This window comes from Nerophis ophidion, linkage group LG18 (genome assembly GCF_033978795.1).
Source record: "Nerophis ophidion isolate RoL-2023_Sa linkage group LG18, RoL_Noph_v1.0, whole genome shotgun sequence".
Lineage (NCBI taxonomy): Eukaryota > Metazoa > Chordata > Actinopteri > Syngnathiformes > Syngnathidae > Nerophis > Nerophis ophidion.
Genome location: NC_084628.1, coordinates 17,053,757 through 17,080,295, shown reverse-complemented (window position 1 = coordinate 17,080,295; position 26,539 = coordinate 17,053,757). Strand labels below are relative to the sequence as shown.

General features: G+C 41.2%; 1 protein-coding gene across 6 annotated transcripts; it reads right to left on the bottom strand.

Moving 5' to 3' along the window:
* Positions 1-39: 39 nt before the first annotated feature.
* On the bottom strand, positions 40-25,829 carry LOC133536799 (C2 domain-containing protein 3-like). Of its 6 annotated transcripts, XM_061877364.1 has the most exons (34): positions 25,570-25,829; positions 21,064-21,333; positions 20,827-20,984; positions 16,223-16,404; positions 16,008-16,153; positions 14,638-14,770; positions 14,430-14,564; positions 14,207-14,354; positions 14,017-14,126; positions 13,735-13,932; positions 11,704-11,819; positions 11,489-11,607; positions 11,287-11,418; positions 10,806-11,216; positions 10,571-10,722; positions 10,242-10,485; positions 9,976-10,150; positions 9,724-9,907; positions 7,220-7,392; positions 7,018-7,153; positions 6,668-6,936; positions 5,437-5,514; positions 4,739-5,344; positions 4,341-4,667; positions 4,081-4,219; positions 3,942-4,015; positions 3,661-3,866; positions 3,463-3,593; positions 3,229-3,375; positions 3,013-3,167; positions 1,001-1,616; positions 820-916; positions 412-465; positions 143-280 (listed from the first exon to the last, which is right to left on the bottom strand). In XM_061877364.1, exons 1-33 carry the CDS (start codon positions 25,619-25,621, stop codon positions 433-435), a joined length of 6,252 nt encoding a protein of 2,083 aa, XP_061733348.1. In that variant the 5' UTR covers positions 25,622-25,829; the 3' UTR covers positions 143-280; positions 412-432. The 6 variants fall into 6 exon arrangements, with proteins under 6 accessions (XP_061733344.1, XP_061733347.1, XP_061733346.1 ...); XM_061877360.1 differs by lacking the exon at positions 412-465 and having other exon boundaries at positions 40-280; XM_061877363.1 differs by lacking the exon at positions 412-465 and having other exon boundaries at positions 40-280; positions 3,013-3,089.
* Between the last annotated feature and the right edge of the window lie 710 nt (positions 25,830-26,539).

Genomic DNA, 26,539 nt, shown 5'->3' with positions numbered 1-26,539 from the left:
TTCAGATGCTGTCACACAGGCACACCCGATGACAATGAATGGACAAGAACACATTTATTTATAAAAATACAAAATATCCTTCTTACTTTACAGGAGAAAAAAGTGTTTGCATACCTGCTTATGAATTCATGTTAAATAATCACACACTGTCCTAATAATCATCATCGTATTCGAAGGTAGGAGCAATTATTCTACTTAATCTCTGCGTCTCTCTGTTCATGGATGTAGGTGACATGTTGGGATGCAGCCAAGGCCCCCTGTGAGGTAGAGCGCACTGGTCCTGCAAGTGTAGAGCAAGAGTTGAACTGCAGTTATTAAAATGCAATGGCTGCATACTTTACTTGAAGTACAAGTTTAAAGTACAGTATTCCACTAATATATACAATCACCCAAGCTCAAAAACACTCGCACCTGTTACTTGAGATGAAGGGGTTAATTTTCAGGGTGGAGAGGAAATGTTTTGTTCTTGTAATGACCAAAAAAAAACAAATGCAGCTGCAGATATTGTCATGCCTCTGAATAGTCCTGTGTGATAAAAACATCCAACCTTTTACCTGATTTTTTTGAATGCTTAGTCAAACATGTGGACATAAGACTTCAAAGGGTCCATAAGTGTTTAGCAGGCGTTCTCTTTCGACATGTAATGTATTAACACACACGCTAATAGTGATGTTTGCGTACTGATTATGTACGCACCTTCACTCATCTTATCTGATGTGTGTGTGTGTAAAGTGTTCCTGGGCCCCCACGTCCTGCACTTGCAAGTCTGTCAGCTGAATGGTGACTGATTGGTTTCTCATTATTGAGCAATAAACTTACCGTGTCGCTGGACGAATTAGCGAATGAGGGCGCTAAGCGAATGCCCATTAGAGAGGTTTCCAGCTGGCGTGGGGGCAGGAAAAAGTTGGGGACCAAGCTTTGAGCGAAGAGTTAAACTAAAAACAAGACATAATGGAATCCTACAAGCTTCTCAAAGACAGACAATCACAGTTAAGGATACACTTGGAGTCTGGGGTTGTCGGCCTGCAAAGCCTCATCGGGCAATGACCCAGCATCACCCGCCATGTTGGCATTGACAGTTTGCAGCGTAACATCCTGGTCGCTGTCTGTGTCTGATGCCTCTTCTAACAGACCATCAAAACTGTCACTGGAATGGCTTTGGCTCGCCTCTCCTGCGTCTTTCCTGATGGATTCCTGTCTTTTGTTTTGACTTTTATCTTCATTATCCTGACTCAGTTCAGCCTCTGGGCACTCAGAGGCAATTGAAACAGAGTCTGACACGATGCTATTCCAAGGACTGGTCTTATCCGTCAAAGTTGTCAACTCGTTCAAATGCCTCGGCTCCACGACAAATTCCTCGTAATCTTCCTCGTCATCCTCACTACTGCATGGTGATCGACATGCTTCACTGCCCGTGTCTTCTGCTTCTACCTCGGGCACGTTCTGCGCGAGGAGGCCTGCAGATGTCGTTGGACAAGATGTGGATTCCTGGGAAAACATGCAAGGGTCGCGTGGACTGGAGATGATCTCTAGATCAATGCCTGAGGTCTTGTCTTTGGTGGGAGAAGATGTTGAGTTGCTGTGGAGGACGGTGGAAGTTGGTAGTCGGAATTGACCTAAAAGACCGAATAGTTGGTGAGCAAATAAATCAAGTAGATCCCTGCATATTTGCGGTTCATCATTGTTTGTTGATTTCTTTTCTTTTTCTTTGAATTATGATTTTTTTTCCCCAGGCAACATAAAGGGGACCTGAAATTATTTTAATCTACATTTAAAACACTTTCTTGTGTTCCAGATAATATGTATTGGATGTGCTTCGGTGTGAATTTTACTCCGCAGTCCCTTTGGTAATCCGTTTTTTCAGTGTGTCTGAAAGATGTTTGATTCTGTAGGCCTACCTAGATTGCAAATGAAACCACGCCCGACCCACTTCAAATGAATCATTATTTATCTTTGTAAAATGCAAAGTTTGAAAATAAATCTTGAAGTTGCCACTGCAATTTTTTTTCCAGACACTGTCAAAAATAAACTCCAAAAACATTATATAGATTCACCCGGTCACACCATTAGGTACACCTGTACACGGGCCGGTCAATTCAAAGAGTGCATAAAATATCTGTTTTTCGCAGTAATAATGTCACTGCATGTCGCACATCAGTATTATTATGCACATGCCACGATAAGATAAAAATAATACTTTATCTTACCTTTTTGTGTTCGGACTTAAGCAGAGGGGGAAGAGTTTCTTGCCTTATGGTTTCGAACTCTACTTAATGTCTAAACAAGTGCTTCCACCTTGCAGTGATGTCACTGCGCAGCCAGACTGCAAAACCCAGCGAACAGAGGCATCCAAAACAGTGTGCAAACTCATGGAAAAAAAATGCATCAACCTTATGATTTGATGCTTTAGCATTGACGAGTATCGAAAATTGTAACAACATTTATAAGTCAGAAAAGACAAAATTCATACTAGGTCCCCTTTAAATGTAAAGTGGTTTGATGGCACTATCAGCAGCAGACAAGAGTGCTGAAGCTATGAATCTAGGAGAGGGCGGTGTCTCAAAATTCAATATACCCAACATTTTACAGCAGGAAACTGTTGGCCTGTAATTGTTTTTTTATTCATAAAACTCAATTCTAAATGTGTCTAAAAAAAGTTTAAGACATATTATAGGTAGGGTCGCCTTAATATTAGGGCTACCCCCCAAGATATCAATCTGTAATCAATTTAGATTAAGTTTAGAATATAAAATTACTTTTTATAATGGTGCGTCCATTATTCTCAGTTTCGCTGGGTGTCTTGGAATGTAACCCCCACAAATAGTGGGGGATCTACCATGAAAGGTAGATGATCTACTGTAATGCACATTATTGTGAGTACACATGCATTGGAATATTTTGATTATTTCATCGTTGTTTAGAGTAACAGGCCGCAGGACCTTTTGGTGGGTTTCGGGAACTACAATACTGTCCACAGTATATCTGAGGGAACAATGAAGTTCAGACACTCACCGTTGTGGACTTGTTGGGATGGAAGATGTAGCTCATTTTCCTTATGGGTGTCTTTCTCGTGAAGACAGTCCCGTTCCCTTGTGGGCGAAAAATCACGTTTACCCATCTTACTGAAGAAATATTGGTTGATTTTGTCCAGCTCGCTCAGATTCTTCCTGGGTAAGGAAGCTGAATTGATTGTGATTCTTTGAAAGAAGTGATGTTGCGCTGAGATACCTGAGTGTTGAAAAGACCACAGAGCTGGGAAGGTTGATGTCGCCACTGTTGCTGCTGCTACAGACCAAATGAGTCTCAGTTTGTTCCTGAAGACTCTGATGATGAAGACGCACTTTCTGCATGTGCTCTTGGTGACGGTCGCTCTCACTAGAGATTGCACCGCAAAATAGTTTTTAACATTTAAACTGTTAATTGAATGTATCGTGGGAGGATACTATGTTGTGTTGTGCATACATTTTGAGAAATAGTCTGCCCAAGTGGTCAGGCGATGAGATGTGCTGCTCAGGGTATTGGCTGATGTGAGAAGGAAAGCTGTTGTACGTGGCACTTGTCTGGTAGCTGCATGGTGCAGCCTGGGATAAATCCTGGGAGGGAAACACTTGTTAATATAATGACAATTTATTCTGCAGTAGCACTGAATCTTTGCCTTACACTTGAGTTTTGGCCAGCTTTGTCACTGGAAGCTTTTCTCTGCCCACGCAAGTTTTGGACCCACTTCAGTGGTGTGATGGAGACTTTAAGCTGACCATTACACTGACCATTGAAATCCATGAGATTGTACCAGCCGCATACTGACTGGAACCCAGACAGCAAAGGGGACAGGTGTACAGAGGCAAACCCAATCACCTGCTCCACTTCTTTTGACAAAACAAAACAAAGAGTTAATAAAATAAATGCATTTTCATTTTAAAATACAAAAAATATAAACCTGCCTCCTCTGTTGTCTTTATGCCAAACTTTGAACACCAGGCTTTGCTCTGGATCAATTAGCAGCTGCTTGTAAAGCCTGACGAAAAACAAGTATTGATCTACTGAACATGCAACAGCTCATTTCTGGAGAATGGCGCTAACCGGCATTTATGCTGATGGTTCCAGGTGGCACGGTTTGTGTTGGCCACCACAGCCGTGGACACTGGTTCTGCAGAGTCAGCAGTGATGTAAGAGACGCAGAGAAATGATGCCCCTTCACTGCTCCCAGATTTCGGACAATCTGACCACAATGATGGTACAAGTGTAAAAAAAAGTTTTTTTATATTGGAGAGCCTAATATCCTAATTTGCATCAGCAGCACCAAACTGCACATTAAGAGAGAGATCACAGTTTAGGCTCACCTTTCAGATTAATGTGCATTGCCCTGTCCACTGCAATTTCCACCAAGAAGGAATCTTCCTCACTAATTTTGGACGGCTGAGGTATAGCGACATGTGCAGTTGTCTCACTCGAGTTGATCGGACTTTCCAAATTGGATATTTTTGGAGGGGAAGGTGGGGGAGTACGATGTGCTGGCTCTGTCGCCACTAATAAGATCTCTTCCTGGCTATCAGAGTCCGCTTGGTTGTCCTCTACAGTCGGCGCACGGCCTACCGACAGGCTGATGTGCACCCTTAGAGCGGCACCCTGCAGGTCCATCGCCGAGCGTCTGAACAGTGGATACACTCCTAGAAAACAAGAATATATAAATCTAGCTGTGCCAAATAATTACAATAAAGCCTTCAGAAATATCACATACCGCTGACAGACAACTTCTGCTGGTGTGTCTTTGCAAGGGAGGACAGACCAATAAAAGCAGAGCCCACCAGGCGGTCAGTGTCACGGGGCCGCTGGCTTTTGTCTTTCTGGAAAGCAACCCATACCTGAACCTCCAGCCGCTCCTCTTGAAGGTACCACAACAAAGGCTGGGAGCTCATTAGCTCAACAGTGCGACTTCCTTGGAAGGTCACGGTGGCCTCGCTGCCCTCAGTCACACACGGGTGTTTCATCTGCGAGCAGACGGCCTCCTGCTCATAGAATTTGTAGCGAAAGTAGCAGTATGTGGATCGCTGTAGCTCCTCATGTCCCGGCAGGAGCAAGCAGTGCACAGGGATCCAAACCCTGGGTATGGAAAAGGTCAGGGATATTTTCCTTGTGTGGTGTTCCCAGTCTCCCTGTTCGTTAAGCCATTCATTGTCATTCTGGATCTGAAGTGGCTCCCAACCCAAATCCAGAGCAGCCTTAATGACCCGTTCCCGCTCGGAGTGGTGGGAAAAGGCGACTGAGATCTCAAGGCCGCCAACCAGGGTGTGCTGAGTTTGTGTGGATTCCAGGGGCGTGTAGACCCCAAACCAGCCTGAAATACCTTGACGCACAGAAAATCAACACAACTATAGAATATTTGTGTGGGGCGAAAAAAATCCATCACGCAGTGCGGGTGAGTGGAGTGGATCTCACCTGTTGTTTTCCGGAGGAGATCAAGCAGCGGAATTTTCACTGTGCCCAAAATCACATTTGGAGGGTTGAAAGTATTGCCTGGAAGAAATAAATGACAGATTATAATGCAAGACGATTAACATACTTTTAAAGGAGTGGTTTGCAAACTTTATACAAATGCCTAGTGCAGTGTTTCTCAAACTGTGGTACATGTACCACAAGTTGTATGTGGGCACCGTTTAATGGTACGCCAAAGAATCACTTGATTTAGGTACAGTGTTTTATTTTCCTACATATAAACACAGTGTTACTGTTTAAACTGTGTGTAATGTTACAGTGGCCAAGACATTTAAATGTACTTCTGCCTTGTTTTTAATTAAAACTTAGATTGTATTTTAATGTTGGTCATTATGGTGGTACTTGGAAAGCCAAGTTTTTTCTGAGGTGGTACTTGGTGAAAAAAGTCTGAGAACCACTGGCCTAGAATTTTTAAGGATAAAACCCATCCTCTTCTAAATTTTAAGCATGTAAATTGGTTATACTTGTATTTCGCTTTTATACCTTCAAAGTAGTCAAAGCACTTTGACACTATTTTCACATTCACCCGTTCACACACACATTCAAACACTGATGGCAGGAGCTGCCATGCAAGGCTCTAACCCGAACCATCAGGTGCAAAAGTGAACGGATGTGACTAGGATGACTTAAATACGCTTGTATGTAACATACACCTACCGGTACATGCATTACATTTGTGTGTGGTAGTTAATGATAGTTATTTAGCAAAGTTTAGTTGTCATTGAATGTATATTCTATCATAACAAAAATCATGACTGCAACTTCATATTTGCTTCATTTGAACGTTTTTTGCGTGTACGTAGACGGACAGCGGTGAGTGACAAGCTTGACTGTCAGACAAATTCCTCGGACCAACAAGCAATTTTTTAAAAACATAATCACTAATCACAAAACAAATAAAAACTTTAAAAATATTTACAGTATGTTGTTCAACCACTCATGGTAACATAAACCAGCCTGGGGTGTTATTTTTAGTACAAACAAAGAAACTTTGAGCTAGTAGCCAACAACCCATTACTTTTACTTATGATTTAATCCTTACCAGAAAAAGGTGAATAATATGGAGATAGTCTGCTACAAACACCTGAAGGAGGCAGTAAAGGCTTTCTTTGAAAGGAAAAGATGTTGAGCTGCTATAAAGGATGTTTAAAACTAAAGACAAGTGTTATTGAACCTTTGCGGTTGTCTCTATTCCAAACAGTGAAGATGGCAACAGCTTCTGCCAGCTGCTCCGCCAGACTGAAGGTCTCCCCGCCGCTCTTGTGTACGAGCATGTCGCAGCAAACCTCTGTGTGGTAGTTATACTCTGGGCAGAAGGTCCTGGCAGTCAAACGGGTGCACCTTTGCTCTTCCTCGGGCAAGAAGGACAACTGGACGGTGACGTAGGAGTTCACTCCTACGACAGCAAAGTAACTGTACCTCTCGTCGTGTTGGGATATAACTCTGCAATGCAAATTCACACCAGCAAGATAAGAAATTTTTAAGATGTTTGGAGCGCTATAAAAAAGGAAACTGGGAAAGTACCTGGCTGCTGCCTGCAAACCGGACCCTCTGTGCACTTGAACCACCAGTGTCACCACATTAGAGGCAGCTCCTCTGCCAGTCTGCACATCAGCTCTCACGGGACGGCACTTGTACCGGATGCACACATCAAGCAAGCCTGAAGAAACGCACACGCAAGGGTACTAACATTTGCTAAATACCATGCAAAGGGAAGCGTGCTTACCAGACGGCTGAGGCTGGTGCATCAAGTTGTTGTCTGCCCTCGGTAGCAGAGGCAAAGAAAACATCTGGGCCTCATCACCATGCTGTCCCTGCATTGTGACTATGGCACACAACTTGGACAGGGGGAGAATTCCTTTGGCCACTAGCTGGTCTCTGACATTCGGGTAATAGTATCTGTAAGAAAATAAACAAGCTGAAAGGATTGTCTAATTACGGTAGCCTGGCATTGTAAGACACTTTTACATTTCACAAAGCAAATTGCAAATATGGAAAACTAATTAATAAAAGAAAAAACAATTTACAATTACACAAAACCAATTTATCAAAATATAAAACTATTCACAAATTAACAAAAGGCAATTTGTACAAAAACATGTACAAACTAATTACCGGTAGTGTCTTGGTTGTCAAACTGTGATTTGGAACATTCCCATTCCGGTTTCTGCATATAAAAATTATTTTGTCTTTTGTTAATTTGGCTTGTGAAATTAACTCTTCTCTCTGGCTGTCAACAAAGGCTTCCATCTTTTCTCCCTTATCTTCCCTGCTTTTGCTTTTTTGTCTTGTCTTGACTTTTTGAGTCTCTTTTTGCACTGCTCTCCAAAATTTAAACAATAGAATTGATCGACTGGCTTCCCCAAAAAATTGACAAGATCTTCAGGATGAGATGTTCAGCTTCGGAAGAGCCTTTTCAGACATTTTGTAATGAGAAAATGGAAATACGTGACATATCTTATTGTAAATGTATGCATGTTCGAAATTAACTTAAAACAACAAAAACCTGTCTGTCCTTACGAAACATTTGTTGTGTGCCTGGGGGACTCTTTTCGTCGAGGACATTGACATCTACTGTATTTGTAACTATGATAACAGCTCATTTGCTGTTGGGATTGTGTGTTGCCTTTGTGTATTGACAAATTCCTTAGACGATGGCAGCTGTTGAAGGTAGACAGAAGTTGCCTGTCATGATAATGAGATGGGCAGTTGATGGGATAGGCAGGGCTGTAGGCACTTTAACCATTTTAAACTAATTTGCAAGCTGGATAACATCTCGGCGAAGCTTTCTTCTCTGCAAGGCCAAATTAATTTGAGGACCAGAAGGGACAATTAAATAGACAAGCTATTAAAACACATCTGGTCACCCTAACCAAAACAATCATTATCTATATTATTGCGCCCTCGCACCGGCCTTGGCATTGTGGCTGCTGATAACTCTCCCAGTAAGAACGCTGTGGTGAGATGCTCCTGACATCCTTTCACCTATCCCTAAAGGACTCTGACATGTGATCAAGATGCCACTCTAAGGCACAAGGCTGTGACGCCAAACGGAGCGACTTCCAGGCTCATGTACACACATGCATCTATGGACATTACAATACAGACACAAAGACACACAGACACACAGACACACAACATCCCAAGCCTTCACCACTTCATCCCCTCGACCACAAAGGTGCACTGTGTGTTGGCTGCTGATGTGGCAGGCTGTCTGAGCTGGAACACCTTTGTTTTTGTATGTCGTAATGTGTGCTTATGTTTGCCAACGTTTTTCTCCTCGTCCCACAGTGCCCCTCCTACAGTATCATAGTTTGGGATTGGCCTTTTTTTTCTTTCCCTCTTGTTTTTCATTCTCAGATCTTTTACGGGGCGCCGCCCATGTGGCAAGCCATCAGCGTTTAGCTCTTGTTCACCTCTGTTTCGTGGACCGGTTGACTGTAAACACATTTCGCAGTACTTTTTTTCAATTTGTTTACTTCTCTGCTTAGGCTGCTGCCCCCACGACTCGACCTCGGCTAAGCGGAAGAAAATGAATGGATGGATGGGCGTTTTGTATATTAGTAAGTTTTTTTTTTCTTTGTTAATTTGGTGTACGTAATTGGAAGTTGTTTGGTCTTTTGTTAATTCATTTTAGCAATTGTTTGTTATGTAGTCTTTTGTTAGTTTTTTTGGTCATTTTAAATTGTGTTGTTTGTGGGTAATTTGGTTTGAGTAATTGTAAGTTGTTTTGTATTTTGTTAAATTTGTTTGTGTAGTTATAAGTTGTTTTGTCTTTTGTTGGTTGTGTTGTCTTTTATTAATTCATTTTCTGTAATTTTAAATTGTTGTTATCTGGAAATGTGGTTTGTGTAATTGTAATTTGTTTCATGAGATGTTAAAGTGTTTTGCACTTCCAGACCACCGTACTTGGAATTTGCAGATCTTTTTTTCCCCTTTATTTGCTTATAGCACATTGTAGAAATTAAATAGAACCTAAACCTAAAAGCAGAAATGTAGAAAATAAATCAAACAGACAATAAAGAGAAAATGTAGTCATAATGTAGTCTTAATAACAAAAGCCTCCTGTCTTTATATATATATATATATATATATATATATATATACACACACACACACACACACAAAATGTTAAACATTTGTAAACATTAAGTGGCCCCCCGCATCTTTAGATTTTTTAGTAACCTTGGCTACAAATGGCAGGAAAACCCTTCTTCAAAGGCTACAAACCTGCACCACACTTCAAAATGGACACCCCCTCCGCTGCTCAGGCCTTGTATTGAAAGAGAGCTGAGCAGCAGCTTTTGGACTGGGACGCCCTCAGGAGCCAAAAGCACGTGTGTCTCTGTATGGCCAAATGCTGGGTCAGGAACACAGAGAGTGGTGGTGGTACGAAAGGGCCTCAGGTTGGTGTCTGTTGGAGATAAAACACTACGGTATGATATACAACAGTAGAAAAGAAATCTAAGCAAAGTGCATTACAATGCTCATCCAGGGCTGCGTCGATTTCTGCACCTTCCTGACAAGGGAAACTGTACTGGACGTAACAGTCAGCCTCACCCCACACCGTTGATTGGAGAGGTGTCAGCCCAGAGACCTTCTCAACCTTAATCATAAACACATGCTCTTTCATTGCTCGTGCTTGCGCTGGAGTCACCTATGGGAGAAACAGGAAGTGTGAAAGTGAAAGTAATACTTAAACACTTACATTGCAACTGAGCATGTGCAATTTGGGGGAAAAAAAAGACCTTTGCTGGTGGATGAGGCTGGTGATCAAGCAGATGCACCGGTCTCACGGGGCAGCCCAGTGACTGGATTTCGTCTTCTCTGGTGCGCTGCAGAGCGAGTACCTGCTCGAAACGGCCCATAGCCAGAGTGACCCTGAGGTGTCCATTACAAGTGCTGGAGAACACATCCATGACTGGGAGGTAGCAGTCCACCCCTAAAACAGGGTACTGTGCCCGTAGAAGAAGTTGGGCAATCTTGGAGTCCCTGGAGAGAATGAGGAAAGGGTAGAGAGTTAGCAAGTTTGCATGACGTATCACCAATGCTAAAAAAAACCCTCTAAAACACTTGCCTAAATGACATGTAGAACTGGTGGAGAGGTAGTTTGACAAGACCGAGTAGTTTCTCCTCACTGGAGCTTCCGGTTTTCTGCCACACTTCAATTACCATCACATTGTCCTTCATCCTCTCCAGTAGCTTTGCAGTCAAAGCCACAGGAGTTACCTAAAAGTCCAGATAAAAAGGTCATTCAAATTAAAGTCCAAATTCCTGGTGCTTTAAAAGGAAGTTCAGTGTGTGGGGTGTACCTGAGCAAAGTTAAAGGAAGGGTTTACACGCCCCCAGCTGACCACAGACCTCGCCATCTCATCGCACCAAAAGAGCTTACAGTTGAAGTAGACATTAACAGCCTGCATGGGCCCACAGTTGAAGTTCTTTCCGTCTGGCACCATGAGCAGCATATGCAATAAGACCTCTGGGTCTTCCTCCATCTGCTGCTGAGATCTACGAGGAGAGGCTGTGTGGGGGTTAAGATGTGGAGAGGCTACTTTGAAGCCTTTCTGCTGGATGGGGACATTCTCTGTGAAATCTTCTAAAGAGTTGACGGATAAGTCCTCTGCGCAAATGCTGACACGCGAAGACTCTCTTTGAGGACTGCAAATAATGTGTGGTAATGTTTCAGGAGATTCTCTGCTGTTGGTAGAAAGTTCTAACAGCACCTACAAAACAGCACAAGTGGCTGAACAGACCTGAAATAAGCAGTGGCTCCAATAAGGCATTTTGTTTTACCCTGAGAAGTCCTAGTTCCTTTGTTTCGCTGTTGTCCTCTATACCGTGCACTGGTAGAGCAAGAGATTGGCTGAGCTGCTTGCTCCGCAGTAGACGGCGCAGTGGATATGTGGCTTGTCCGACAGGAACCGCCTGCAAAAAGAACAGCAGCCGTTAGAACACAGGTATTATAATTTATGAACTTGTATTGTAACAGGCTCGCCTTTTTTTGGTCAATTCTTCTGGAGTAAATTTTGAAAAGGAGATCCATTGCCCACCACTTTTCAATGGCGGTTTTACTGAAGCGCACAGGAAACACGGAGCGCTGATGGAACGTCACCACTTAAAATACATAAAAGTGTGGCTTGTGAATCAGGTAACGTTGCCAAAAAAATGTTTTTAAAAAAGGCTTTTGTGGCTGATTCCAACATGTCATACCTCCTTCTGTGACTTTGCTGGAAACAACTCTGGTCGACTCCCCCTCTCCTGTAATATTTCGACCACGTCGACTGGATAAGGAAGTCTTTGGTAACGTATACTTGACAAAATAAGTGCTATCAAAAAAAGAAACAGTATTTTAGTTTCACATCATTATTTGGGATACCTTTAATGCAAATGCGACTTTTAATGATGTTTTAACTAGGTGTGTCCCGATACCACTTTTCACTTCCGGTAAAATGCTTATATTGGAGCCCTAATTATGGTCCGATACCAATATTAATACGATACGACACAAATCCTACATATACTTTTATCATTATGCAGTGTGGAATGTTGGGCAAGGCTTGATCAAGTGAACTGTGTCAAAAGTGTCCACAAGAGATCATTGGTAGGTATGAAAAACACTAACCTATTTATTATTAACGATTTGAAATGGATTTAGGTAGTCATAAAATTAAAATGCCTTTTTTTGCTACACCTAATGTCCACCACAAACGATTAAATTAAGCTCATTGATGTGGACACATTTGTTAATAGAGAAACTGAATCTATATTTATTTGATACCTGTTTACATTGACAAATGTTGTGTTTTAGACAGCAATATTGTTCGATTAATGACCCTTATTACGCACGTCTAACTTGTGTACTACTGTGTGCTTAGCTGTTGTGCAGGTGCTATGTCCTAGTGCCCTGTGTATACACACCACTGCTTATAGGAAAGCTTGGTAAACAAAGCAAGTTTTGCTTTGCATTCACGTTGGTTTGTGTGTCTGTAGCTTTTAATGTTACAAACACACAAAGTGATGCGTTCCCAGTAGAGTTTATAAACTACTTCTATATACTACTTTTAAACATCTAAATCCAGCATCAACGGTAGACCGCTGACAACACAGTTCTAATAAATTCCATCCATCCATTTTCTACCGCTTATTCCCTTTGGGGTCGCGGGGGGCGCTGGTGCCTATCTTAGCTACAATCGGGCGGAAGGCTGTGTACACCCTGGACAAGTTGCCACCTCATCGCAGGGCCAACATATCTAAAATTGGTGAAGAATACTACAATAGTATATTTCAATTGCCCTCATATTGGTATAGTTTCAAAGTTTAAAAAAGCAGTCTTCACTATACATCTTAAAACAAAGCCGTATGCTCAATTGTAATATACCATTCCACCACTTGTGGCAGTGATGACAATATCAGCATACAGAAGAAGTCTGGAGCTAAAGTTAAAATCTAAAGAGAAAAGTTACTTACGCCCAAAAATTATGACTAAAGCGGTAAAGGTGTATTCTCATTTGCACTTTATTTTCATTGACAGCTTAGTTAAGAAACATATTCATTATTCCATCCATCCATTTTCTACTGCTTGTTCCTTTCGGGGTCGTGTGGGGTGCTGAAGCCTATCCCAATTGTATTCTGGCGGAAGGCGGTGCACACCTTGGACTAGTCGCCAAGGCTAACTATATTCATTACTAATTAAATTTTTTTCAGCACAAAGTAATTGTGTGTAAATGCATTTTTTGCAGGTATCTATGACTCCTTTCTAATCCAGTATATTTGTTAGTATTTGTTCTAATCAGCCTGATATATGCCTAAGGTTCATGTGTTAAATAAATAATAATATTTGTGATTGACACATTGTTTCATATCATTTGACAAGGTTGTAACGTGTAAGTAGGGTAGATATCATTTTTGAGTAAGATTACTAATTTAGTGTTAATACTTCAAAGGGCCAGGGCTCCTCTGTAGTGATAAAATAGGGCCCAAAGGTCAAAAAGGTTAACAACCCCTGATATATGGCATTTTTTGCGATAGAGAAGTGTAGTTACAGTGGATATGTATATAAAAAAATAAAATAAAATTTAAAAAAGTGCGCAAAAACGCTTTTTGAGGCCGAGCCCTCATAGGCGACAGACAACAGCTCATTAGCATTAAAGCGACAGACACACCAGACTGTTCCAGGTAGGGATTACTACTTAAAATACTTTAAAATCATTACAAAATGGCACCCTATAAAACTTCACCTACCACTTTTTATTACGTTGCAGTAAAGGAGCTTTCCCTTTGCTCATGTACTTTCTTGCTGGGAGCGTTGCGCTTTCTGTTGGGACGCTCATGGAGTCGATGCTCACATTGGCCTGTCGTATCAAGCTCAGAAACATCATCTGCTCCGGACTTAAAAGAACATCAACTTCACCCAGAGAGTTATGGAGCTCTTCAACTGGACTAGACAGCATACAGGCATTGCAAATAATGAGTCTTTTGGCTTGATCAGACAGGTAAATCTCAAGGTAAGTCAAATACTCTTACTTGTCGCTCATCCTGCACTCTAACTGTCTTAACTGATTCTTGGTCCTGGATGAACTGTTTTTCTGCTTTTGAACGTCCACCTCTGCGTCATCTAGTCTTGAATCTGACATCTGTACAAACAGGACAAGAAATGCATTCCCCCAAAAAAGCAAAACGCCTATCACTGTAGGAAAAAATATGAACTACTCACAGGTGTTTTATAAAACAAATGCTCCAGCAAGCTCTGATCATATTGTGGGTCGCTGAGCTCGCTGTCTCCGCAAACACTGCTATGAGTGGACAGAGATTCAGGGTAAAGGGCTTCAACCCCACTGAGCGGTGGAGGAGGTGTCTTCAACCTGAAGACAAAGCGTCCTAGGATCAGGGTGAACTGGCTGAAAATAAGATGGGTAAAAATACAATACGTAAAGTACCTGCCGAGGAGGAGATCCACAGCTATGTGATCCATCTCACCAGGACGGATACCTCCTGCGACAACGTCATTTACGTGCTTGAGAGCTGACTTGCCAGGCAGGATATTTTCCAGGAACATTGTAGATGGAGAGGGCCTTAAGACATAACAAAAATACTATTAAACTATGTCTCATCGAGGGATTTCAAGCATTTATCTGTGCAACTCACATGGAGGGTGGTTGGGTGTTGTCCCTCTGCAGTGGGAGTTGAAAGTCAGTCAGAACCGACGCAGGACCAGTGTCAAATTTCAATGCTGAAACCACCATGGCGTCCCTAAGTTTGCTCCCACGTTCTAGAATAACTGATCAATTATTATCAGATTTTACTCCAGTGTTTTATCCACACATTCATCTAATATCTACAGTAGATGTATCCTAATCTCATTAAATAAAAGTATCTTCACAAGCAATATTGTATCATTTTTTAACTCCTTTTTGTATGACATTTTTGTCAACAATTAAAAAGGGATCAAATGTTTGTTGAACATGTTTAACATATGGTGTAATTGAATGATCTGTAAGAAACATGGAGAACAGGAAAGATGAAATAAGCTTGGCTTCTTCCAACTCCTTTTCGGACATGTTGGATGATGTAATCATGTGATGTTCCTCAATGTAACTTTTTAAGCTTGTTGAAACAAATACACAAACAGCAGTTTCGAAATGCATCACAGACAACGATGAGTCCGAGTACAGGGAGGAGGTAGAACATTTGGTGGAACATTTGCATCAATGTAGATGTTGGTGGATTTCAGGAAGATCAGACACCCCCCTGTCCCAGCCACAACACTTCCTGTCTGCTCGAGAATATGTTTTTACTTCCTCAAAAAGTTGTAGCATGCTGGATGAAATCGCTCCGACCTGGAGAACTTTGACAGATGTGTGGTGGAAACCACCCTCAGCACCAGCATTACGGCATGGCAAAGCAGATGCACGGCTTATTAGCGGAAGGCTTTGCAGAGGGTGGTTAAAGTTGTTCAGAAGAGGCATCTTCCTCAGCAGATGCAGAAAGCAGGGCTCTAGTTATCACCAACAATCATACCATCTCTCTTTCATCCCCTACCCTCAGGCAGGCAGGCTGCAGCACATCCGCAGTAGGACCACCAGACTGAGTAACAGCTTCTTTCCGGAAGCTGTTAAGACTGCTAAACTCCAATGGTGCACTATAGGAATGGATATTAATCCCCCGCGCCTCACCGACACCACTTATCGAGCACACGTGTCCCAAAATGTGCTGAGCTGGGCTTTTATTTTATTTAGTTTGGTATAATTGTTTTTAGATCGTATTTGCCCTACATATCACAAACAATTCTATTTTTCAATTCATAATGAATTCCTATTATATTGAACGCTATTAATTAAAGTACATATATACATATATAAATATATACATACACACACACACTTCGGGCTAAATCTGAGATCTTGGGCACTAAATTTTGTGATAATCTCGTGTGTTCTGGTTCCTTAAATCCTTGAAATAAGCCATACCATATCTATCGAACGAGATTGGTGTGAAGAAAACTTGTTGTGACATACCTGAGAGGATGTCATTGCTCGGTTGGGCACAGGGTTTCGGACTGGAAGGAATCACAGCCATTCCGCGTTTCTCTACCAGCTTCACATTCTCTACTCGCTCATCTTTATCCACCTGGGTGGTTTGGGAAATCATGTGCTCTTTCTTTCTGGAAGCAGAAATTTAAAAGAGGATTTTAATCCCATTTTAGACATGCTAAAATAATAATGAGAGAAACCTTGCTGTGGTTCCTTTGCTGCAAAGCTCAGATTTTTTTTCACTGCTCGCTTTAAGATCTGCAGGCTCCACAGACGTAGTGGCCAGCGAGGAGACCTGAAGTGCTTCAGTGCTGAAATCTGCAGTTGGCGCTGAGCTGATGCTCTCATGGACCTCAACCAGGGGCTCCAAACTCAGGGACACCTATGAGTTTTAGAGAAGCAATGGAGAATGTTTATTACCACAGCCAAGGAAGCAAAAATGTATCAAGTCAACATATTGCCGTTAACTTTGGTGAGGGTAAAACAATATGGAAGTATTATTGGTTATTGCAGCAAAATGATTGGCAAACGATTATCTCAATCTCTGCGTGTGTATTCAGATCTGCGTACGTGTGTTTAAAATTCTCTGTGTGTCCCTAATCACTAGGCCTACTCAGTGGCCTAGTCGTTAGAGTGTCCGCCCTGAGATCGGTAGTTTGTGAGTTCAAACCCCGGCCGAGTCATACCAAAGACTATAAAACATGGGACCCATTACCTCCCTGCTTGGCACTCAGCATCAAGGGTTGGAATTGGGGGTTAAATCACCATAAATGATTCCCGGGAAAGGCACCATTGCTGCCCACTGCTCCCCTCACCTCCCAGGGGGTGATCAAAGGGATGGGTCGAATGCAGAGGACACATTTCACCACACCTACTGTGTGTGTGACAATCATTGGTACTTTAACTTTAACTGTGTGTCCCTAATCACGAAGAGCCCTCGATAGGCTGTTTACTTACACGTGACTTTTGCGACACTTCTGCCCTGTAAAATTTGAGCATGTGTATTCACAAGTGCGTGCGTGTAATACAATCTGCGTTTGCGTATCTGAGGGGTGCCTAAATTTAACCAACCACTGAAGACAACACGCAATTCAAACCATTCAGACACAACGTACAGATGAGGCGTGCAAAAGAGAGACACCAAGACCTGCCTTACGTTGTTTCTAATTGGTTTAAGTTGTGTAGTGTCTTCCGTGGTTGGTTAAATGTAGGTACAGTGGATTGATGGCTTGGTCTGGGATTGGTTATTTTGATCAATCAATCAAAGTTACTCGAACTATGGCAAGTTGCAAAACCAAAGTTTATTATGATGAAAATAATTGGGAGTAGTAAATGAGGAATATAAGTGTGAGAAATTACAAGTGTGGCGTGTTTTGTGTGAAAGGGTTAAATTTGCGTGTCTCTCACGCTCAAGTGAAACTTGGCTGCTCTGAGCAAGTGTTTGAGAGTCGCCCGTAGTTGTTGACTTCAACACAGAATAAGATGATCAGTGGCTGCAAGGCGTCAACTAGTGGTGAGTACAAGGAAAGGCAAGGGGAAGTTACAGACATACAACTCTTTTTTTTTTTTTTACACGTTCCAATCGCTGTACAGGCAGCTCGAAATAACCCATCCTGGACCAGGTCATCATTCCATAGTGCCTACATTTAACCAACCACGCAAGACACTACGCAATTTAAGCCAATGAGAAACAACGCAAGGCGGGTCTTGGCGTATCTCTTTCATGCACCTTCACTGTACATTGTTTCTGAATGGTTTAAATTGCACGGTGTCATCAGTAGTTGGTTAAATTTAGGCACACATCAGATTGTATTACACGCACGTACTTCTGAATGCACGCGCACATGTTGTATTACACGTTCATGAATATGGACGTGTGCGCTCAAACATTACACGGCAGAAGTGTCGCAAAAGTCACGTGGAAGTAGATAGCCTATCGAGAGCTCTTTCTGATTAGGGACAGACAGACAACTTAAACCATACGTATACGGATCGAAAACACATGTACGCCTGGATACACACACTCAGATTGCTATACAGACACACAAATTAGTAAACACACACGCACATTGGATTACACACACAAACAAATTGAGATATACTTGTGCAAATAATTTTGCTACAATAATATTTCCATAAAACTTGGACCAAAAAAATGGCACCGATTTAGGAAAATTTAAATCTCATAATGAAATTCGGGGGGTCTTAAATCGAATTTAAATCTCATAATGAAATTCGGGGGGTCTTAAATCGAGTTTGATTTGACAATTGTCGGACATTAAGTGAGTTTGACCTATGCCAGACCTGAAGCCAATCTTGGTGGGGCAGATAAGACAACATTACTAAACTATCTAAGCTCTAAAGTGTTTCTTTCTTTATGTGTGGGTTTTAGCGTTTCTGGGGTGGAAAAAGTCACATGTAGATCTGTTTATTTGGTGGGAGGGCAATTGATAATTGATCATTTTTAATGCACATTATTGCATGTGTTCGGTAGCGCTCATTTATCCCTGACACACTCAACCGCCCATTTCTGAGCTTAGCAATCGATGTCGAGACAGACACTTAAAATAGTGACTTAAAGGCCTACTGAAATGAGATTTTCTTATTCAAACGGGGATAGCAGGTCCATTCTATGTGTCATATTGATCATTTCGCGATATTGCCATATTTTTGCTGAAAGGATTTAGTAGAGAACATCCACGATAAAGTTTGCAGCTGGAGAAAAGCCCTGCCTGCCTCTACCGGAAGTCGCAGAAGATGACGTCACATGTTGATGGCTCCTCATATATTCACATTGATTTTAATGGGAGCCTACAACAAACACAGCTATTCGGACTAAGAAAACGACAATTTCCCCATTAATTTGAGCGAGGATGAAAGATTCATGTTTGAGGATATTGAGGATTTGAAAAAAAAAAAAAAAAAAAAAACCTATAAAAAAAAAATGCGATTGCAATCGCGTTGCATTGAGACGGATTCATATGTTTTTAGAGACATTTACTAGGATAATTCTGGGAAATCCCTTACCTTTCTATTGTGTTGCTAGTGTTTTAGTGAGTTTAACAGTACCTGATAGTCGGAAGTGTACGTCCACGGCCGGGTGTTGACGCGCAGTGTCTCAGGGAAGTCGACGGCAGCTGTACGGGACGCGCAAGCTCAGCTGATATCCGGTAAGTGGCGACTTTTTAACCACAATTTTCTCACCGAAGCCTGCTGGTTGACAAGTGGTCGGGATCCATGTCCGCTGTGATCCATAGTAAAGTTTCAACTCCGTGAATTTTAAACAAGGAATCACCGTGTGTTTGTGTGGCTAAAGGCTAAAGCTTCCCAACTCCATTGTTCTACTTTGACTTCTCCAATATTAATTGAACAAATTGCAAAAGATTCAGCAACACAGATCTCCAAAATACTGTGTAATTATGCCGTTAAAGCAGACGACTTTTAGCTGTGTGTGTGTGTGCAGCGCTCATATTCATAACAGCCCGTGACGTCACTCGTACACGTCATCATTACGCGACATTTTCAAGAAAAAAGTCCCGGGAAATTTTAAATTGCAATTTAGTAAACTATAAAGGCTGTATTGGCATGTGTTGCAATGTTAATATTTCATCATTGATATAAAAACTATCAGAATGCGTGGAGGGTAGTAGTGGGTTTCAGTAGGCCTTTAACTACGAGGATAAAGCTCGCGAGAACAATCCATACACCCGCAACACATTTCATCTGCTTGTGTTGTTGTGAACGACATCCTTGATATAACATTAATGCATGTATAAACATTGGTTACAACTTGAGAGGCGATCTCTTTTTTTTAACAGCCTTTAGTAAGGCGCCTCTTTACTTGTCAAGCTAAGAACAACAACACAGCACACTTCCCCCCGTTACAATAATAGTGCTGTGTGCCACATCTGGTCTGACTGGGCGAACAAAATAAGTTTCAAAAAAGTACCTAGCACAAGTATAATGTACTTAAAGCACTTATTGATACATTTACAAAACTATTATGGTTTGACCGAAAATACTAGACAAACTATCCAAAGATGTATTGCATTAATAAATGTGAGGATTTTATCATTTAATTAACAAACATTTTATTACATTTTATTTTGCACAAAAAGAACACACTCCATGGTGGTAACATAAGTGTGAAAGGTAAAACAAATGAATTAAAAACAAAATGGTAAAACTGCATTTTATTGTTTTTTATACTGCCATTGTTATTGCTGTTATTGTTGTGGTATATTTGTTACTAATTTATATCCAGGTTTTTTTTAAACTAGATATAAAGTTAAGTTTTGGTAGTACAATAAATGCTCGTGTTTTTAAATGTATCAATAATCATGCAATTAATCGTGACTAAATTATCAATTAAAATGATCTTATTTTTGCCGTAATCGTGCAGCCACTATATCATCCTGTTTCTTATTTATTTGAACACGCACATATCATTCCCTCTAGTTTTAGTGGTGTTAAGATGCACCAGGTGTGGAGAGTGGTATTGCTATTGTTTGTACTTACTTCTTTTTGCAGAATTTTTTATTTATTTTCAATTCTAGTCAACTCTCTTTAATTAGACAGCCTTCGAATAAAATAATCTGGAAAGAATCTTCGCTGTAAAAGGGAGGGTCCCAATGTGACAATAAGCGTTGACAGAGATAAGGACTTGCATTGTGCTCTTGTTAAAATTAGTTAATAGCATTTAGAAAAAAACATCTAAAATTTGCACGGTCGCTACTGATTTACTACACTGGTACATGAGTGAACATCACTGAAAAATAATTATATAAAAGACATAATGACTTACTTCTAACTCCCCAAGTTTCTGAGAAGTTGGCGATAAGAGGGTGTAAAAGCCACTGATGGTGTGCAACTGACAGAGACGGGCGATTTCTGTCACCTGAGCTTGAGCAATCAGCAAATGATCCTGTTTGTTCAAAACTTCCAGCGTCAATGACCCCATATCTGTGTAAGAGAGACACATGTTACATATTCGTAGTAAAAAAGGCAACTTATATAAAAAGCCATCTCTGATGTTTCATACCTGCCAGATATGAGACGAACTGTTTGGTGCTAAGGTGGACCGGGAAGCGGGCGGTGGTCCTGATGTTTTTTTGCAAGGACAGTGAAGCATCTCGTGGGTTAAAGGAGGTGCCGTTGGATGACTCTCCCCACCAGCGCAGCCTGACAAACGTCGCCAGTGGAGGGTTCGGGGTCGTCCAGATCAGCTGACTGACCGTTACCCGCAGGAAGCAACTGAGCTGACCTTCCACCAGAGGAGGAAGGCTTGTGGAGGGCGACACATCGCTTGGGACTGTGAAGAAAGTATTTTCAACAAATACATTTGAAGACTAAAAATAAATGAAAAATACTCTAAATATTGATAATTTGGAAAATGTTACTTCACCAGCTGCATCACAAACAGGCGCTGCTATTTAGTAGGACTTTTTGGTTAGCATTACAACCACTGGCAATCAACCATCAGCTTGCAGGAGAAGCGATTACATTATTTAATCGACTTTGCTGAGTTGTCTTCACTACATGAATGTACTGTGGAGTGACTGTGTGTGACATGCTTTTAAAGGGGACCTGCAATTTTTTATTTTTTTTTGCCTATCGTTCAGAATCATTATGAAAGACATGAAGACGGATGTATTATTTTTTGCATTTTAACTGATAAATTAGAATGCAAATGTCCTCTATTCCGCCCATAAAATATATTAGTGATATTGTTGTTGCGGACGCACTATTGTTAGCTGCGCCGTGATAACGAGCCTGTGTGTTCATTTCGACATGATCGGCAAATGAGCGCTTTACTCTCTTCCTTGCTCCCTAGAAGTTAACTGTAGATCATTAATCATGCCTCTTACCTTGATAATAAAAGAATGAGGACGTATTCCGACAAGTTGGTACATTTTGACAGCCAACTTAAGAAGGGACATGGCGAGAACGACACGAAAAGACGCATGGTTCCGCCCCTCTTATGTTTGCGAGGTTTGTGAGTAATTTTTTATCTAAACGGGACTTTATAAACGTCCTAGCAGTTGGCATCCTAATGACAGCAGACATTGTACAGTAAGTGACATTTTATTGTTTGTTGGCTCTCATGAAGTCTGCAGTTAGTAATAATCATTCATCCATCCATTTTCTACCGCTTGTCCCTTATGGGGTCGTGGGGGGTGCTGGAGCCTATCCCAGCCGAGTGATGTTGAAAATCAAAAAGCGAAAATCATGATACTATTTTGAAATAATGCCCTACATAGGGCGGGGCGATATATCGTGTTTGTAAGATATATCAATATATTTCTAAACAAGATATGAAGTAAAAAATATTGTTATGTCGATATAATTTATTTCTTGTTAAAATTACCAAACGCCGCTTATGTGTTGTGTTCCTTGTTTTCACCCGCTCCCCCTCCATGGGCTACTAAACCTATCACCTTCCTCCTTCCAAGACATGCTTGCACGTACAAGAACCTCCATGATTGGCTGGTTGTTTACTATGATGAGTCACGTTTGGTTAGTGACAGGCTAACCAGAGGCAAGATAGTTCAGGTTATCGAACCATGAAGGGAAATATAAATAAATAAATAAATGATAAATGGGTTGTACTTGTATAGCGCTTTTCTACCTTCAAGGTACTCAAAGCGCTTTGACATTACTTCCACATTTACCCATTCACACTCACATTCACACACTGATGGAGGGAGCTGCCATGCAAGGCGCCAACCAGTACCCATCAGGAGCAAGGGTGAAGTGTCTTGCTCAGGACACAACGGACGTGACGAGGTTGGTTCTAGGTGGGATTTGAACCAGTGACCCTCGGGTTGCGCACGGCCACTCTCCCATTGCGCCACGCCGTCACAAAGTGCCTGCCTGCAAATGTATTTTTTTTATCTGAGTTTGATATATTTTGTATTATTTGCACAGCTATGTTATTTATTTTACGTAGAAAGAATATTTTTTTTATTTTATTTATGTTATGTAATTCTGTAGTACTTAATCAGTTTCTTTTCTGTGCTCTTAATACCCATCTTGACTAACTAGGTTAATAAAAGTGCCACTGACCGTGCAGTTGTCATTCACTGAATATCGCTCAAAAATTTATATTTTTGATATGTATACTTTAACCAAAAAATACATATCGAGATATATCGAATATCGAGTTTAAGTAAAAATATATCAAGATATACTTTTTCGACCATATCGCCCAGCACTAGCGTATGCTTAAAATGAGCAGAATACCTAAATATTAAATGTTATTATAAATGTGCCCATTTCTACATTACACACACTTACAGCATGTATATAAAACCTTAATAGAGGTGTCCGGATGTTGTTTAAGGGCGTTATAGGCAGATCTAGGGCTGGGCGATATATCAATATACGTGATATATAGATATACGCGATATATCGCGGGTTTGTCTCTGTGCGATATAGAAAATGACTATATCATGATATTCGAGTATACATTCTCACGCAGTTGCTTTTAGCTGCGGGCATTGAACTACAGGCTCTTCCCACTTCTTCGTGTGTCTCCTTCTCACAGACAGCAAGCGCACAAACTTACACACGTCACATACTGTCACGTCATAAGTCACATACGTAAACGCCCTCACGGAGCAGTGAGGTAGCACACTGGTTAACGTTAGCTGTGATGCTCGTGAAGCTGTGTGAGTGGTAATACGAGAGAAAAATGTGCGAATAAAGGAAAAATTAATTCCCAAGAAAAACAGCAGGGGATCCATCGTCTGGCGGTGGTTCGGCTTCAAGCAGGGATGTCGAAGAGACAACTTGAATTTGTCAAGTGTGGGGCACAAGCGTTTCTACCAGAAGTAGTGTTACTGCTAAAATGGAACATCATTTGAAAACTCACCTGCTAATAACTGTTTAATTAATACAGTTTTGGTCAATGGACTTAGTTGTGATTTCTTTCTCTGCATGAAAGTTTAAAATGAGCATAAATTAATGTGGTATGAACAAGAATGTTTTAATGTAGACATATAGAATCATCATACTGCTGTGATTATATGTATCAAGTGTTAATTCAAGGCTAAGGCAAAATATCGTGTATCGCAATATGGCCTAAAAATATTGAGATATTAAAAAAAGGCCATATCGCCCAGCCCTGGGCAGAACATTATTAATTTATAGGCTCCATTGGAAGCAGACTTTTGATCGCATTTATCTAATATTGAGAATACCATCCATCCATCCATTTTTTACCGCTTGTCCCTTTCGGGGATGCGGGGGGTGCTGGAGCTTATCTCAGCTGCATTCGGGCGGAAGGCGGCATACACCCTGGACAAGTCGCAACCTCATCGCAGGGCCAACACATATAGAAGGACAACATTCACACTAATATTAAATAAAAAAGAAAAACACATGTCAAGTTCAAGTACCTAGGAGTCTTGTTCACGAGTGAGGGAAAAGTGGATCGTGAGGTCGACAGGCGGATCGGTGAGGCGTCTTCAGTAATGCGGACGCTGTATCGATCTGTTGTGGTGAAGAAGGAGATAAGACGGAGGCAAAGCTCTCAATTCACCGGTCGATCAACGTTCCCACCCTCCCCTACGGTCATGAGTTTTGGGTCATGACCAAAAGGACAAGATCACGGGTACAAGCGGCTGAAATGAGCTTCCTCCGGGTGGCGGGGCTCTTCCTTAAGAGATAGGGTGAGAAGTCCTGTCATCCGGGAGGGGCTCAAAGTAAAGCCGCTGCTCCTCCACATCGAGAGGAGCCAGATGAGGTGGTTTGGGCATCTGGTCAGGATGCCACCCGAGGGAGGTGTTTAGGGCACGTCCGACCGGTAGGAGGCCACGGGGAAGACCCAGGACACGTTGGGAAGACTATGTCTCCCGGCTGGCCTGGGAATGCCTCGGGATCCCCCGGGAGGAGCTGGAGGAAGTGGCTGGGGAGAGGGAAGTCTGGGCTTCCCTGCTTCGGCTGCTGCCCCTGCGACCCAACCTCAGATAAGCGGAAGAAGATGGATGGATGGATGGATGGAAAAACACGTGTTCTTGTCTTACATAAGGACTGTGGATGAATTGATTCACGTGGACCCCGACTTAAACAAGTTGAGAAACTTATTCGGGTGTTACCATTTAGTGGTCAATTGTACGGAATATGTACTGTACTGTGCAATCTACTAATAAAATAATCAATCAATCCCCTTTAACTTGATTGATTACATTACCACAGTGGTAAGTACTATGATCTTCTTATTATGCCATTAATAACCTTTGATCATTCCGTGTAAAATAATGTACTTTGAAAGGAATTCAGGAATACCTCAGATATTGCAGATGATTTAAACCACACACTGTTGACAAATAACCACATTCACATTGAGAGCTTTCTAAAGCTAAGCTATAGTTAGCGTCCTTAGGGATAAACTTAGGCTATTATGCTACTTGCATAAACAGTAAAATATATCAACCTACAACGTGACCACCATTTAAGTTAGAAAACATACTACTTTAAGCACAATCACAACTACTATTACATGCATGACAACTTAGCGAGCTTGCTGACAACAACAAGAGCTTACCTTTCTTCTTGTAGTCCCCGACTTTGACGGACCTCAGCCTTTGGCTATTCATGCCACCACGTTGGGGATATAAGGTGCGGAAATGGCCAACAAGGCGAGCAGGACTTTGGTATGCATGTTAAATGATAGGCTGGTAAAGTAAAACATTTAAAAGGAGTGTTTGGTGGTGAAATACAAACAGAAGACGTCTCTATAGCGCGCCCAACTGTTAGGCTTGAATTCGGCTTCCGCTCACAGGTGCATGATGGGAAATGGAGTTCAAGTTTACAAACAGGCATTTGGCTGTCACCAGCAGATGGCAACACTTATCTTCTTATTACCCGTCAACTTTATGTTCTAGTTCAGTGGTTCTCAACCGTTTTTTCAGTGATGTACCCCCTGTGAACATTTTTTTAATTCAAGTACCCCTAATCAAAGCATTTTTGGTTGAAAAAAAGAGATTAATAAGTAAAATACAGCACTATGTAATCAGTTTCTGATTTATTAAATTGTATCACAGTGCAAAATATTGCTCATTTGTAGTGGTCTTTCTTGAACAATATGGTAAAAAAGATATAAAAATAATTAAAAACTTGTTGGAAAATAAACAAGTGATTCAATTATAAATAAAGATTTCTACACATAGAGGTAATCATCAACTTAAAGTGCCCTCTTTGGGGATTGTAATGGAGATCCATCTGGATTCATGAACTTAATTGTAAAGATTTCTTCACAAAAAAATAAATATTTAACATCAATATTTATGGGACATGTCCACAAAAAAATCTACCTGTTAACACTGAATATTGCATTGTTGTATTTTTTTTTCACAGTTTATGAATTTACATTTATATTTTGTTGAAGTATTATTCAATAAATATATTTATAAAGGATTTTTGAATTGTTGCTATTTTTACAATATTGTTTTAAAATCTCATGTACCCCTTGGCGTACCTTCAAGTACCCCCAGGGGTACGCGTACCCCCATTTG